Source organism: Panulirus ornatus, chromosome 48 (assembly GCF_036320965.1).
Source record: "Panulirus ornatus isolate Po-2019 chromosome 48, ASM3632096v1, whole genome shotgun sequence".
NCBI classification, from domain to species: domain Eukaryota; kingdom Metazoa; phylum Arthropoda; class Malacostraca; order Decapoda; family Palinuridae; genus Panulirus; species Panulirus ornatus.
The window spans coordinates 14,100,096-14,115,380 of NC_092271.1; the positions used below are offsets into that span (position 1 = coordinate 14,100,096).

At 39.3% G+C, this 15,285-nt stretch overlaps 1 protein-coding gene across 2 annotated transcripts in view; it reads left to right on the top strand.

Moving 5' to 3' along the window:
- Positions 1 to 15,285, top strand: part of LOC139764116 (uncharacterized) — a 129,055-nt gene that overhangs the window by 94,310 nt on the left and 19,460 nt on the right. For both annotated transcript variants that reach the window (XM_071690619.1, XM_071690620.1), the window contains exons 3-4: positions 8,265 to 8,398; positions 11,031 to 11,179. In XM_071690619.1, the coding sequence (XP_071546720.1) occupies positions 8,265 to 8,398; positions 11,031 to 11,179 (283 nt within the window). The remainder of the gene's footprint in view (positions 1 to 8,264; positions 8,399 to 11,030; positions 11,180 to 15,285) is intronic.

Below are 15,285 nucleotides of genomic sequence, written 5' to 3' on the forward strand. Positions count from 1 at the left end.
CTTTATTCCTATATGTGTCAGTTAATACAGTCTTTTCAAATGACATACCATTTGTTTACGAAGACTGGTAATCCCCATACATCATCAGACGTACGAAATGTATTTGAGCACCATTTTGTTCATGTATAGGGACAAGACCAGCCATACACCGTATTATGTGAACGCTTATTTTTCACTTATGGTAATCATGCTACATATTTGACGTGGAGTGGCAGGTTACTTATTTCACATAAGTCAGACATTCGCTTAATGCTGGGTTCTAATCCTGGCCGGGGCAGTCTGCACAAAGAAAACCCAGTTGTTCATGCTTCTCTCGCAACAGATCATTGAATGGGTACCTAAGTCTGGTGTGTGTGTGTGTGTAAACAGTAAAGATTTGGTACATATATTCAAGGTTGAGACGGGGCAACTCGAGTGTAAAACTCTCCTCCCGTAACATAGAAATAGTCACAAACACACAAAGGTTATACGCCTTAATGTTTTCCACTTTAGGAGAGAGAAGAATAAGGAGTGACCTGATCACAGCTTCTTACGTTTTTAAACCTGTATGATGATGTCATCTTCGAAAGATGCGTGACAGAACAACCAGAAGCCATAGCAAAGATTCAGCAAGAAACATAGTAAGAAAGCTGTACTTTCATAGTATAAGAGTACTGGGCGAATTGAATGTGGACAGCATAACAGGTTTGAAAAATTATATGATCAAGTTCAGATGGGACCCCACAAGTGTAGAACACCTTCACCTTACAGGACAAATAGGTAGCCTTTTTTTTTTTCGTAAAAGTTCCCAGTATTCGTAATACAAGACTTCTTGCATCTGAACTCATGTTGCTTGTCACATCAGTATTTCCTCATTTGATTTCTGATTTTCTTTTGTTTACAGGCCGTGCGTGTCAGTGGCATTAGCTAGTATTTTAGCGCTTTCTCTATTTTGACTTTCTTTAATTAAAGGCCCGACGTCTGCTGTCTTCCACTCCCCTTATTCCGAGCACTTTTCCAGTGAATTCCTAGACACCTTTAGTGTTTTGACGCGTTCCTGTATATTCCTCGATTACTTAGGACAATATATAATCAGGGCCATGCGACGAGCCTTGCTATGATCTTCACGCTTCGTATGATTCTTTTATAACGGTTAAGAGTGACAACGCTTTATTCAATTCCTCCTACATTAGTGTTGGAGAATTTGGTGATAACGTGGCTTCGGCCGTCAGTGCACTCCAGGACATTGTAAGTACGTTTTGTGTGTGTGTGTGTATTTTTACAGCACAGGGAGGGAGTTCTACACTCGTAGGGAGGGGCCCATTTTTGAACTTTTTTCCACCGCACAAGTTTCAACTTAGGCATAGTTATTATTTGCTTTCCCACCACAGCTTTTTTTTTTTTTTCATCATTCACTACTTTGGTGTACTGTGGTCATGTCGAAGCCTTATTTTGCTCTGTTCCATTATCATTGCATCTACATGGGTTGGAGTTTGTCCGAATCCCTCCATAACCTGATGAAATCTTTTGTCATTCTTTATTTCTCATAACCTTAACGTTATCGGCAAACATAGTCTAGTATGAATGTCCAGTAATCCTTCCGGCAGATCATTTGACACAGTTCAAGAAAACTACTGTTTCCAAGACCAAGCCCCGCGACACCATGGCTGGTAACCGCCACGCCTAGGCGTGAAAAAATCCTTTGATGAGCAAGCGCTGCTCCATTCCACGGAAGGAGTCTTTCCCCTTTTAATTGCCCGAAAATCTGTCTCCATTACCAACATCTGTTTTGTCTTCATCAGATCACACTTGCGTAGAAATCCAAGGGATTTGTTACGCACGACTTTCCTCTCCTTGAACCCATGTGTCTCTTAGATAGTTTCTCTTTCGTAATAGATCATCTCTGCTTTCTGATTAATTTGTATAGTGTTTTATACACCACACTCGCCATATACACTGGTCTGCAGTTCAATACAGTATCCCATTCTTCTTTGGTAAAGATAAGCACAACGTTTGAGTGTAGGTTAGGAACCGAGTGTACTGTGTAAGAGTGAGTGCATTCCCGTAGACGGCGAGGGAAGGAGAGGTGCACGGGTGTGATCGTGCAGACCTGACGTTGGGTACGTACAGTAGGCTAGACGCGTACTGTCTTCATGTGGTATGCGTTACAACCGTCAGAACACCACCATCATCATGACTCATTTTGCATTGGAGAGAGAGAGGAAAAAAAAAAGACGACTATGTTTGCTCAAGTAACATCGAACCCTAGGGAGTGCATTGTTTACAGGGGAATTCGACGCAGGCGATAAGTTGGGCGCTCGGTGTAACATCTACCGTTAACTGTTATCCGACGATATAACCTTGAGGAAGGGCTCTTTTCATCCTCGTTTACTATCAATACAATTTTTTTTTCTTACATTTGTATATGATGTGATAACCTGTTCATTATTGCTTCAGATAGTGGTATGTATGGTATTTTTCGCTTTTTCCCTCTCGTGCTTGGGGAGGGCAAGGGGTGGTATAGACAACAAGCGCTGATGTCCCACATTCTGGCTGTCCCATGAAGTAGGAAAGTCGGCAGTACACCTGGTCCCTAAAGAGGAAGCTTAGTAGTGACCTACGAAATCACACTTCATTTCGTTAGTACGTTATGAGCCCAGCGAACACGACAGGACTATATTTATTTTGTCCTTTGGGAAATCCGACTGCGAAAAGTTTTCCAGCCGGACCTGTGTTGTGAAGCACGAGCAGTACACCTACATTTCCCCCCCCCCCCCCCCCCCCCCCCCCCCATTGGGAGCAATGATACTCTACATCCATATTCACCGGAACTCACCGCTTATACTGATCGTAGTCTGTAGTACCCACTTATGTTGTATTATCAACAATAAAATGGCTATAACCTGGCCATTTTCCCATAAAAAAAACGTACTATACATACCCACAAAAACCGTCAAGAACCCTGAACATGGAAATAGAGAAGGAAGATGGTACTAGTGTCTGCTTCCTCCACACGGGTTGCCTGTTGTAAAAATCTTAATATGAAGGAATGTAAACAATACCACATTTGATACGCATCTCTTCATAATTTAAGAGCTACTTGGATTCTGCCTAGTTGTATTGGTGTTTGTGTGCATGAGTGGTGCTTGTTTCTATGCATGTGTAGATGAGTATGTGTAATTGTTTTAGCGTATGTATTTATCAGCCTTAGTCTTGTGTTTGTGATGGAAGGTTTTTGTTTATAATTGTTTGTGCGTGCAGTGTTTATTCATTTGCAGTTGCTTATTTGAATATATGTTCACGTGCATTTGTGTTCTTGAATGTTTGTCTTTTGCTATGCTACTTTTAAGCACATTTGTGGGTAACCCATTTGGATTTGTCATTTTGTTTACTAAAGTGTATGTGTGTACGTGTGTTTCATTATCTATTTGTAATTGCCTATTTGTTTAGTGTACAGTACACTAATGGGGCCCCATCTCTTAAACTTTCATTATTCATATTGTCAGTATGCACAGTTTCATCACTTAGCATATTCCATTTATCCACACTATATGCGATAAAAGTACTTCTCGAGTTTCCGACACGTTTCTCTCGCTTAATTTTCTGTTTTGACCTCTGGTTGCTCTGTCTTTGTATGAAGAACTGTTCGCTGTCCACGGTATTGCACTGGTTCAGAAATATAGCGTTGTGAACAAGCCTCATTTAAACTCGTCTGTGTGCCATTGTAGGCAAATTTATGACCTCTGACAGTCACTTTAACCGCTATTTGAGGAACCCCCTTTGTTGTTCTCCTGTGGACCTGTATGTAGTTACCTATTTGAACGATATGAGGAGGGATTTCTCCACACGTTGGGCCCCCTGCATTGAAAGTGTCTCTATGTTTGCGTTACTTGATTGAACCTTCTGTTTTAGCCTTTTGAAGGTACACTGATGTCCCAAGACATTGTTGGCATGGATTTGTGTAACTTTTTGGAAATGCATTTTGTGCTGGACGACACTTTAAAAAGGCTGTCACATTTACAGGCGAAAACAAAGGTTACTTTCTTGCTCTCCCAGATCATATTCCGAATGTGTTTTCGTATGTTTCGTTGGGTCACTGTCTCCGGAGAGACCTTGTGGTATAGCTGAAGACCAGACCAGGAATGCTGTTGGTTCCCATTTTGAAAGCTTTCTTTTAGCGCGTATCTATGACGCAGAATCAAACAAAAAGATGCATTCTTTTTCTTTTTATTCTGCTAGTCACTTACCAGGGTACCTCCATCTTGCTGTCCATGCTCGTGTCATCGTCTTTCATAGTTCCATGAGACGACCATAATTACGCGCATAGTTGTAGCCACATACCATGTCTCGTAAGTGAATAATGAGGTGTTGTCTTCAACATCATGTCATAATAGAGTGCAGCCTCACTAGTGCTGGGTGCCCATGGGTAAAGAGGGGACAGGTTCGATGGGGTCAGCAACCTAAGAAGTAATTGTTCATTGTAATGTGACACCCGGAGGTCGCCGTGTACTGTTGCTCCCATTACTCCAGGCACGGAGATGGCGCCAGTTGTACATACTTATACGCTAACTGTCCTCACGGTTCAGTTTTGTGTAGAGGCTCTTTGTAAATGGTGGAAAACTGTTGTGGGTTTTAGGCCTCCTTACTCTCCGTGCATGTTGCTTATACCGGTCGGTTGTGCACTTCATATTTTCATGTATTTACCTTCTAGCATATGAGTATATGACAAGAACATGAGATTCACCAGCTATGTTTCTTTAATTGTGGTATATAAGCTGCCTTTCAGTTTTACAGATAATGACTTTAATGGTATAATCGTGGTTCAGAGATACACCGTGAAAACATTTCAAAATATAATCTTTAATCATATAAAATGAAATTCCCAACCCGACTATCACATTTGCTTCTTTTCGTTTTTATATATGTGTGGGGACCTGTGGTCTACGCAGCTCTACAGAGCTGCGTAGACCACAGGTGATCTGGTGTCATAATGGCCGGAAATATGTAAATGATGTTTACTACGAAGTTAACGTACATACAACGCAGAGTATCCGCGATCCAAGTGTTGGCTTCTGTTGCTTTATTGGAAAAAGCCATGGGCTTCCTCTCTCTCACATATGGTGTACATATTTTATGGATTAATCCTACAACTCAGACACAAACATAACACCACTGTCTGTACGAATCATTCGTTGTTCACCAGTCAAAAGTTCCATCTGCAAATTCCTTGCTGTATTATGTTTCTGAAGGGCAAATAAACACAAGACGGTCATAAAGTAGCGTTAGACAGCTGCTGCAGTGCGCTAGAGCGTTGGTACTGAGCCACTCCTCGCATCCTCCATGAATATAACTGCTATCCGACTAATGCTCCGTACAGGTTTTTTTTTTTTTATTTCTGACAGATTGTTATTCAGTAGGTAAGAAATTGTAAAACGTTTCTGGCATTATCGTGATCGAGGAAGTTATAACAGGTATCGCCATAACTACATGCAAGATGCGAGTAAAAAAAAAAAAGTAAGAATCGGCAGATGGCCACAAAGTGTAACGTTATGTTTGCCTTAAGCTAAGATCACCTACTCAAATGCATGCAGTGGACCGGTAGTTAACAGATAAGTGTTCAAATACTGAGTTAAGGAAAGTATTCCTCACGTCGTTGTTTTGTAGCAGTTGAGACAAAAAAAAAAAAAACATTAAAAGGAGTTAAGTTTGGCCTAATATTCCCAGAGGGATTCATGATGGCAAGGAGGGACAGAGATAAAGGAGGGGATGGGTAATTGGGAAAAGGGACACCCTCAAAATTCAAGAAATATTTGGATGACGCATGCAAACTGTACATGATGGATAGAATTATTGTATAAAAGAAGTGCATACGGACGCTGTTAGCTTAGAATCCTACAAGAACATTAACGATCCATAGAAGGCCCAGTCCTTTGTTCTTAACGCTACCTCGCTAACGCGGGAAATGGCGAATAGTTTGAAAGAAAGAAGTTGTACAGTATATTGAGATCAACGGAGTCATCAAGATGGTTAAGGAAACAAGACTCCCTTGTAAGAGGGTAAAGTCCTGATTATAGAAGGTAAAAGGAAATAGACTGGAAAAACTTAGGGATAGTTAGTCTAAAAGACGCGAGTTCCAAGATTGCTTACAGGAGAATTTCTTGTGTATCAGAATATCATGGATCATATAAAAACTGGGCTGATACCCCATCTTTGGTATACCTTGTCTTTACATGTAGTAACATGGAAATTGAACATATGAAATATGATACATCAGGTGGAAAAAGAGATATATATTACTTTAATCTGAGTGTAATTGAAGAGGACACTAGAAGGGGATCAGAGAGGAAATCTAAGCCTAGCAGTTGAGCGAATTCTTTGAGATTTTGAAATGAGCAATTGAGTTCTATAATTGAAGTGCAGACCAGAGGAAAATTTACATTTGAAGGACTTGCAATATAGTTATCACTGGATGCAAATAGAGGAAAGATAAGAGGGCATGATTCAATAAAGATTACCAAATTGTGCTATTTTGGAAATACAGATGATAGCAGTCAGCCAGTATTTGAAAGGTATAAGAGTTAGAGTAGAATACTGCGAGATAAGGCGGGAGGAGTAGATAAGCTTTGAAAGGAGTGTTGTGGCAAGAGAATTCAAAACTAGTTCGTCATGAGTTTTTGGTTTTCGTAGAAGCTAATTAGGCCGAGGAACTCAAAAAAGAATTATCGAGGACGCTGAGAAATGTGTTTTTACTTTAAATATTAATTAGTAGGTTATTAGAGGAAGGCGTTGTTACAATGGCATGTGAGTGGTCAAGTGTCATGCTTATATTTAAGAAAAGTGATAAGGAAATTGTGCTAAACCAGTTTCCTTAACGGGTTTGTTTTTAAAAGGTTAGAAAAGATAATCAGTAGACTGATAAACAACTGCTTGCAGCAGGGAAAGGTCATAAGGGAGACAATACGAATTCAGGGAAGGGTGGTCATGCATTACAATTCTCTTGAACTTCATGACACTTATTTGAATTAGAAATGTCAGGGTAAACCACATTCCGTAACACTACCATATCCGAGTTTGATTAAAAAAACCGGATATGCAGATAAGAATAAGGGTAGAATCCTTTGCTGGATTGAAGGTTACCCTAGTGAAAGGGAACAAAACCAAAGTTAGAGAGCATTCAAAAAAATAGGTTGGATTCTCAAGTGGCATGCTGCAGGGCTTGGTTGTAGGTCCACTGCTCTGTTATATGTAAATGACTCACCTGAGAGTGTAGACTCTGTCCTGAACATGCTTGCAGAGGATATCAAGGTCATAAAGGAGGTAAAAAGTAACGATAATTGTGACTGCTTACATACAGAGTTATACAAACTCTAAAGTTTGATAAAAGGTTGATGAATTATAATCTGAGTGAATGCTAAATAATGAGGACGTGCTGTTATTACCAAGCAGAAAAATAAGGAATCTACAGGAATGCCCTTGTAGAAGATAGCTAGAAGTCAGCATTGTGTCAAACTTGTTGCCAGAGCTCCATGAAGAGAAATGAGACAAATCGTCTTTGTCAAATATTAGAATAGGATTTTATATATGGAAAAGGAAACGTTTGGTAAACTTTTTATTGCATATCTTAGACAGTTACTAGATTGTGATTCTCAAGTCTGGTTATCACACGTGAAGAAACACAAAAATTTAATTGAGAAAGTTTAGAATACGGCTGTTAAGATGGGATACTAACCGAATTAAGAGCTGAGCTACAGTGAGAACCTGATGGTTTCAGATTGGTTCACCAAAGAGGGAAGGAAGAGGGGTGACTTGTTTACAGCCTTCAGGTTTTTAAATCAGTTCAACAACATTAATAGTGAACACTTCATGAGATGCGTCGATAGAGTGACCAAAATCATAACAAGGAGTGCAAGAAGCTTCTTAGAAAGAATGGGATGAGATATTGTTTTAGTGTAAAGGTAGAAAAGATTTAAGCAGTGAATCTGAATTTTGGCAGTATCAATTTTAAGGTTACTGGGCAGAATAGACCAAGCAGTGAATCTGAATTCTAGTAGAATACAGAATTTTAAAAAGTTACTTGATAAAGAAAGTTAAAGAGATGGGGTACTCTTAAGTTCGAACTCTCCTCCTTACTATCCAAGTAAATATAGTCATATAGTTTTGAATAAGCACCTGCACACAGACACAAATTTCAAGAGATGGGACCTTACAAGTGTAGAACTCACATCCTGCTCTCTATAGATAGGAAATTACACAGAGCAGGTCATTAATGGTATGTATGATGGCAGGTCCTGGGTGGTCGGCTGGCCAGCAGTACCGCTCAGTGGACCCACGACGAGCCAAGGTCCGCAGACATCTGGTGATGCAACACAACCTGCTACGTGCCAAGGTGGTTCCCCGTGCTGCTGACATGCTGGCTGTGGTGAGTTCCACTGGGTATGAGGGCCCTGGACCCTGTGCTCCTTGCTGCTGTCACAGATTGGCATCCAGGTTTATTTGGAGAATCCTGCTACCTGGAAAAGTATCCAGGTCCCAGTTGTGAGTAGTAATGCAGTGTAGCAGAACCCAGGTCCTTGTATTATTTAATATTTTGGAGGAACCACACCCAGGTATCGGTGATCAGCACTGTTCCAGGGAACACTTTGTCTGTAAGGCCAATGGTGCTGTGGGGGTATATTACCCAATGATATTGTTATCCCGCCCACCTCCACGATAGGGTTCGCTTTAATGAACCTGACCCCAGCTGGAACTCCTCTCCTCTGAAGTTTGTTTTGTATGTTTTTTACACCAGTCATTTTGGTTTCTTTCAAGATTTGTTTGTTTGCATGCCTCCTGCTCAGGCTAGTTCGTAAAGCACATGACAGACATTACATCCCAAAGGTGTGTTAATTTTTTAAACTAAAGGGTCAGCTAATTCAGTCTCTCATACATGGTGTAATATCACTGATACTATCCATTTGGAAATCAGGAGGTCTAGCGATGGCTGCTCAGTGAGTCAGAACTTCAGTGGCTGCCAAGTGTCATTTCTTTAGCCCAGGTAGCTGTCATTTCATTCTGCCTCACTCAAATGCAGGCTTCTGGGTTTCACTCCACAAACATTCAATCTCTCCACCCTTTACATAATTCTTGACAGCACAAATCTCGCATGACTCATTCTTCATAGCTGAATTTTCCTGTCATGAGTGCTATGCACTAGCCCTGCCTTTGATAAAATCTTGTCATAGATACTTGCATCTCTTTAAACCCCCAATCCTCTCTCTCTCCTTGGTTAAATGTGGCAGGTGGTGTGCCATCGGGGTCAATCATTGGCCCTGTTCGTTTCATAGTATACATCGATGATTAGAACTGGGTCTCGCATATAAGATATCCAAATTTATGGATACAAAACCAGGAGATTGTGAAATAATTCAAAGAGATCCAAACAAACTGAGTATTCAGGCAAATAGCAGGTGAAATTTGATATGTGCAAATGCAAAGTTATGCAGTTGGGCGATAAGAACACTTATCAAATATTCAGAAATCTGCTTACTAAAGTAAATGAAGAGAGGGATTTTGGAATTATTATTGATAATCTAAAGTATATTAGATAATGTCTAACAGCAAGTAAAATGGACAACAAATGCTAGGTTTCATGGCTAGGAACATCAAGTACAAAACATCAAAAACAATTCTGATCCTTTTTAACACTTGTAAAACTACACCTTGAATATGCAGTTGAATTCTGATCACCAAACTGCAAGAAAGATAGAAAAAACTGGAACAAGAACGAAGATAGATGACATAACTGAATTAAACTTTACCTCATCCATTTAGAGATAGGAATAGATCAGGTTCAGAACAGACAACCTAGACATGGACCAGTAGGTCCATTACCGTGTACATATAGAACAGTCTGAGTTCTAAACATGAAATTAAGCAAGATCCTTGTTAGATAAGATACAAAGAAGTACTTTTATAGTGTTAGAATTGTGGATAAATGGAATATATTGAATGATGAAATCATGAGTGTGTACAGCATATAGGAGTTTAAGAACATGCATGATAGAAGTGAAAGTTCAAGAGGTGGGGGCCCCCTATGATTACACACACACACACAAACATGGTTAATGCAGACAACATAATACATGAATTTAAGAATTTGTATGATGTATGATGATAGAAATTGCTCAAGAGAAGGGGTCCCTTTAATGTAAAACTCCCGCTCCTTACTAATGTGGACAGCACAGCATACATGAATTTCGGATGTATGGTAGTAGAGAATGTTCAAGAGATGGGGCCCCACAAGAGTAGAACTCCTTCTATGAACAGTATAAATAGATAACAGTAAAAATATGCACACAAGTGTTACCAGACTCTGCCTGCTAATGGTTACCCCATAAGTGAGAAGTCATATTTGGTAAGGGTGTATCATCATCAATAGATCGAAAGCAATAGAGTCTTGTTTAGGACTTTTTAACTTCAAAGGAGTCTGTCATTTCTTTGCTATTGAGTGGCGTGCAGCCTGAAAACTGTAGGAGCCCCATGAATGCTAGCATCAGTCACTTATTATTAAGGCTTGAATTATAGCCCACACCAGAGGAAATGGAAGTTTATATTGAATTACAAAAAAATGAACAAAAATAAGATAATGTATCATGGAATAGATATCATCTGTAGCAGTTCTTTCATTAGTATAACCAGTTTTTTTTTTTTTATCACTTTACCAACACCTGTCTTAAATCCTTCACCAAGGCATGCAGAGTCAGAAAGACTTTCAGGACCAAGGTTGAGCAGTTTCAGTGAACTACTTTGTCTTATTCAGAGTACTGTGCACATATACTATGACCCATTCAAAGACTTTGTTTGACAAAATTGTTGTGGGTGATGTTGTAGGTTGGTCTGTTTTGAGAGAACTGATCTGGTTAGTTAGTCCATGCTTAAGGGCTTGTCTTTCATGTTTGCAATTCCCACCACAGCTGGTGCATTAGATTTCTTCAGAGATATAATGAACAGTTATTTCCCTCAAAAGGTTGATGGCAATATGGAGGTGAGGTGATGGAGCCTGACTGTTCCAGGGGTGGTACGACACAGCAGCAGAGCAGGCACAGGCGTGGGCAGAGCAGTGTGATCCCCACACCGAGACCGACCACCCCAGTGTCAGGTGGACCTCCCGCTATGGCGCCTGTGGCCAGAACGTCCTTGTCTCTACCACTAAGAAGCGATGGTTAGCACACATCTGCATACACATAGTATGCATGCTTTCACACACTCATGTTTGCATGCCTTCAAACACACATGCACACACACACACACTCTGCTAAGTTACAGGGTAAGGCTAAAGGCTTTTAATTTGCCCACATTGAAAGAGAGAAGAGTGAGGGGTGCATTAATAACAAGCTTTATGTTTTTAAAACTGATCAATGACATGGACAGTGAACAGTTCTTTGGGAGACATATGGTTAGAGCAATCACAGGGCATAACATGAAATTAAGTTGGAGGCTTGTCAAAAAAGATGTAAGGGGAGACTTTTCTAGTATAAGAATGGTGGATGAATGGAATAGAATGACCAAGGATGTGGTTTATGAAGGCACCATACGTGAATTTAAGATGTATGATAGTAGCGAATGTTTAAGAGACAGGGCTCCATGACTGTAAAACTCCATGTGTAGTACAAATAGGTAATTACACATACAGACATGAAATTCATCAGGAGTAAACTTTTAATTAAAGAACAGCTAATCAGGCCAAGGGATCCAGAATGAAGAATTGTAAAGGATAATATGAGGATATATGACGAATTGAGTAACCTCTTCACAAAAGTGTACAGTGGAGGACACTATAGCCAAAATGGACCTCTCTAGTGAAGCAGTTAGCATCACTAACTATGACACATTCATGGGGTGCCTGGGTTGAGAGTATAGGTTTGAATCCTGCTTGTAGGAGTTGGTCGGCCCATAGTCAACCCCAGCTGTTCATCCCCCCAAGGTTTGATCAATAAAATGGGTACATGGTTTAGGCTAGGATATTTATTTAATAGTGTCAATGAGATGGCTTTGATTAGGGCATTCAATTATTTGTGCCGTCTCAGCTTGAAAGAGAGAGAGATGGAATGGAAAGGTTTTGGAAAAGGCAATAACAAAATACTAAAAGATTGTCATTTAAGGCTCATGGCCCTCATGAAATTTCACCATGTGTGCTGAAAATGTGTGCATGTACACTAGCTAGAGAAACCACTTGAAATACTGTCCATGATGTTACGAGAGAAAGGCAAAGTGTCAAGGGAGTGGAAGAGAGCAAATGTCATGCCTACCTATAAGGAAAGACTAGAAAGGGGTACTGATGTAAGGACCAGTTTCAGTGACAAGTGTGGTTTGTAAGGTTCTGGAAAAGATAATCAGAAGGCATATGGACGACTTTCAACATAGGAGAAATTACATAAGTGATAGACAGCACAGTTCTAGAGAAAGGTCATGTGAAAAATACTCTTAGATTTCTATGAGATTGAGCTCTGTTTTAGACAAAAGGGAAGGCTAAGTGAATTGTTTGTATTTGAACGGTCAGAAAGTATTTGATCCTGAACTGGACGAGAGGCTGATTAAGAAGCTGAATCACCAGGTAGGAGGAGCCTTCTCATTATGGATTGAAGTCACTAGTGAAGTACTGTAGGGTTATGTTTTGGGACTATTGCTCTTATTGATCTATGTGAATGATTGACAAGAAGATATAGACTCCTGTTTGAATATGTTTACAGAAATGCAAAGACCATGAAGGAAGTGAAAAACATGGAGTAATTCAACAAGTTATAAAACAAACTATAAAATTGGTGTGATACATGGTTGATGAAGCTCAACCCAAGAGAATGTAATTAAGATGAGTCATGCAGGAAATAAGCTGCGGGAATCTGTGTGTTAGAAAGACTTGGGAGTTGACATTGACCCTAACCTGTTGTCAGTTCCACCTTTGGAAAATAGTTGAGGAGACCAACTGTGTTCTAGCATATATTAGAATTGTATCAAAGTCAATTGATAATGAAATATTTAGCGAGCTGCCCACATCATACATATGCCAAAAGTAGAAAATGCTTCTCAGGTTTGTTCATTGCACCTTAAGAAGCACAAGACATGGAGAAGGCCTAGAGGAGACGAGCACAGACAATAGCAGAGCTCAACGATATGAGTTACAGGGAAAGATCAGAGGTCTTAGATTTTAAAACAGATTGATGATGCAGAGAGTGAACAGTTCTTTTAGAAATGTAGGGATAGAAGAACCAGAGGACCTAACATGAAAATAAAGCAAGGTACTTACTAAAATAAGATTTTAAAAAGTACACTTATAAGAGTGGTGGATGAATGGGATCAAATGACTGAAGACTTGGTAAATACAGACAGTATACAAAAACTTAATTTGTATGAAGTTAAGAATGCTCAAGAGATGGGGACCTATGAGTGTAAAACCCCTGACCCATATGGTAAAATCATGCTCCTGGTTAATGCTCATAGCATAAATGAATTTAAAATGATGAATGATAGTACAGCATATTCAAGAGATGGGGCCCATGAGTGTAAAACCCCCTCCCTGTACAGTACAAATAGGTAATTACACGGGATGGGGCCCTACATGTGTAGAACTCTCTTCCTATATTGTATAAATAGTTATTTAAACACTTCCACACACATCTGGCCTGCGAGAAAGTGTTTGATACTGTACTTTATAGGTGCTTGGTAAAGAAGGTGGATCTTTAGGCTGGAATGAAGGGAGAGGCTACTTTGTTGGTTAGAAGATTATTCTAGTGGAAGAGAACATAGGATGTATGCCAGAGGAACCTTCATGAATTGGTTAGAAATTGCCACAAGGATCTGTTCTCGGACCTTTGCATATCTTGATCTACACAGATGACTTGCCCTTATGATTGGACTAATACCAGAATATGTTTGTGGATGTGGTGGGTGTTGCCAGTGTTCAGTAAGAAAGGGGGGGGGGGGGGGATAAATTAACCAAATGTTAATCACAGTTTCACTCAGTGAAATAAGGAATGGTTCTTGAGTAGACCACTGAAACCTTCAAAAGAATGTTAGGCAGATGTTTTACAGTAACAGATCAAGCAAGATTTGATCATTGCAAAAGAAGTGTAGCAGTAGAAGAAATCAGTTTAACAATTTAAGATACATATTTTACATTCATGGGGTCACATCTCTTGAACATTCTCTACTGTCATACAACTTAACTTTATGTATGTTGTGTGTGTTATTGTAGGTATTCAAAGTAGTTGGTACTGCAAGAAAGAAAAACAAATAGTATAATACTAGGGAAGAAAATGCATGTAACAGCTACAGAAACATTTAAAAGAATATGTACTATATTGTAGAAGTCAGTCCTAGATGAACCGGTATTTGACTTGTGTAATAAGCATATCACCAAAAAGTAGTAGTACTATTCCTAAAGCAAGACATGCATTGATTTCCATGTGCCAGCCATGTGTTTGGCACAATTTTGTCAGTTAGGCAGGCACTCTCTCACAAAATATGTAGAAATCCTGGAATGGAAAAGACCAGATGGTGTTCCTACGAATTATTTCACATTAAAAAGAAATCATTGGTCATTTTATTCTTTGAAGATTAATAGTCAAAATACTTACTTCATATTTAGGGTGTACTTTCATGCACCGACATTCACATTACCAGCCTTTAAATTTGTCATCTCTCACTAAATCTCAGTATTTAGCATTTATAAATGCAGTAATATGGTTCCTTCCTCCTCATGGGATGCTATGCATAACAGCAGTAATAAAAAACTGATGCTTCAAACATTGTTTTGTTTCAGATTTCTGTAAAGCTATAAGATCATTTATTTGTAGAGAAAAATTAATTATAATAATTGTGTTTGCTGTCAGTACATATTATATCCTTTAAAATTTTACCCCTACCTATCTTTGAAAATGTCTTCTTTTCTTTGAAATACTCGACACATTTATTTCATCTACCACATAGCTTCTCAAGAAATAGATATTGAGAGGATGTACCAAATCCTAATATGACAAGTATCAGTTCAAATAGATTTCTTGTAACTGTCTTCCCCCCCATCCCTCTTTTGTGATGCTCATTTAATTAAAAAGGGACCAGGTACACTCAAATAATGGCAACTCACCAATCATGGAAGCCCCTTTTGGTCATGATTTTTTTTCTCTGCTCCTTTGTCATATTCATTGATCATAATTATCTTTTGATTTGAATGATGATTTACTTAAACAAAAGGAAATTCAGAATGCTAGGAAGAATTAGATTCAAATTAAAGATTGTCATAGTTCATTTTTATTCCTCTTCATGACCTTG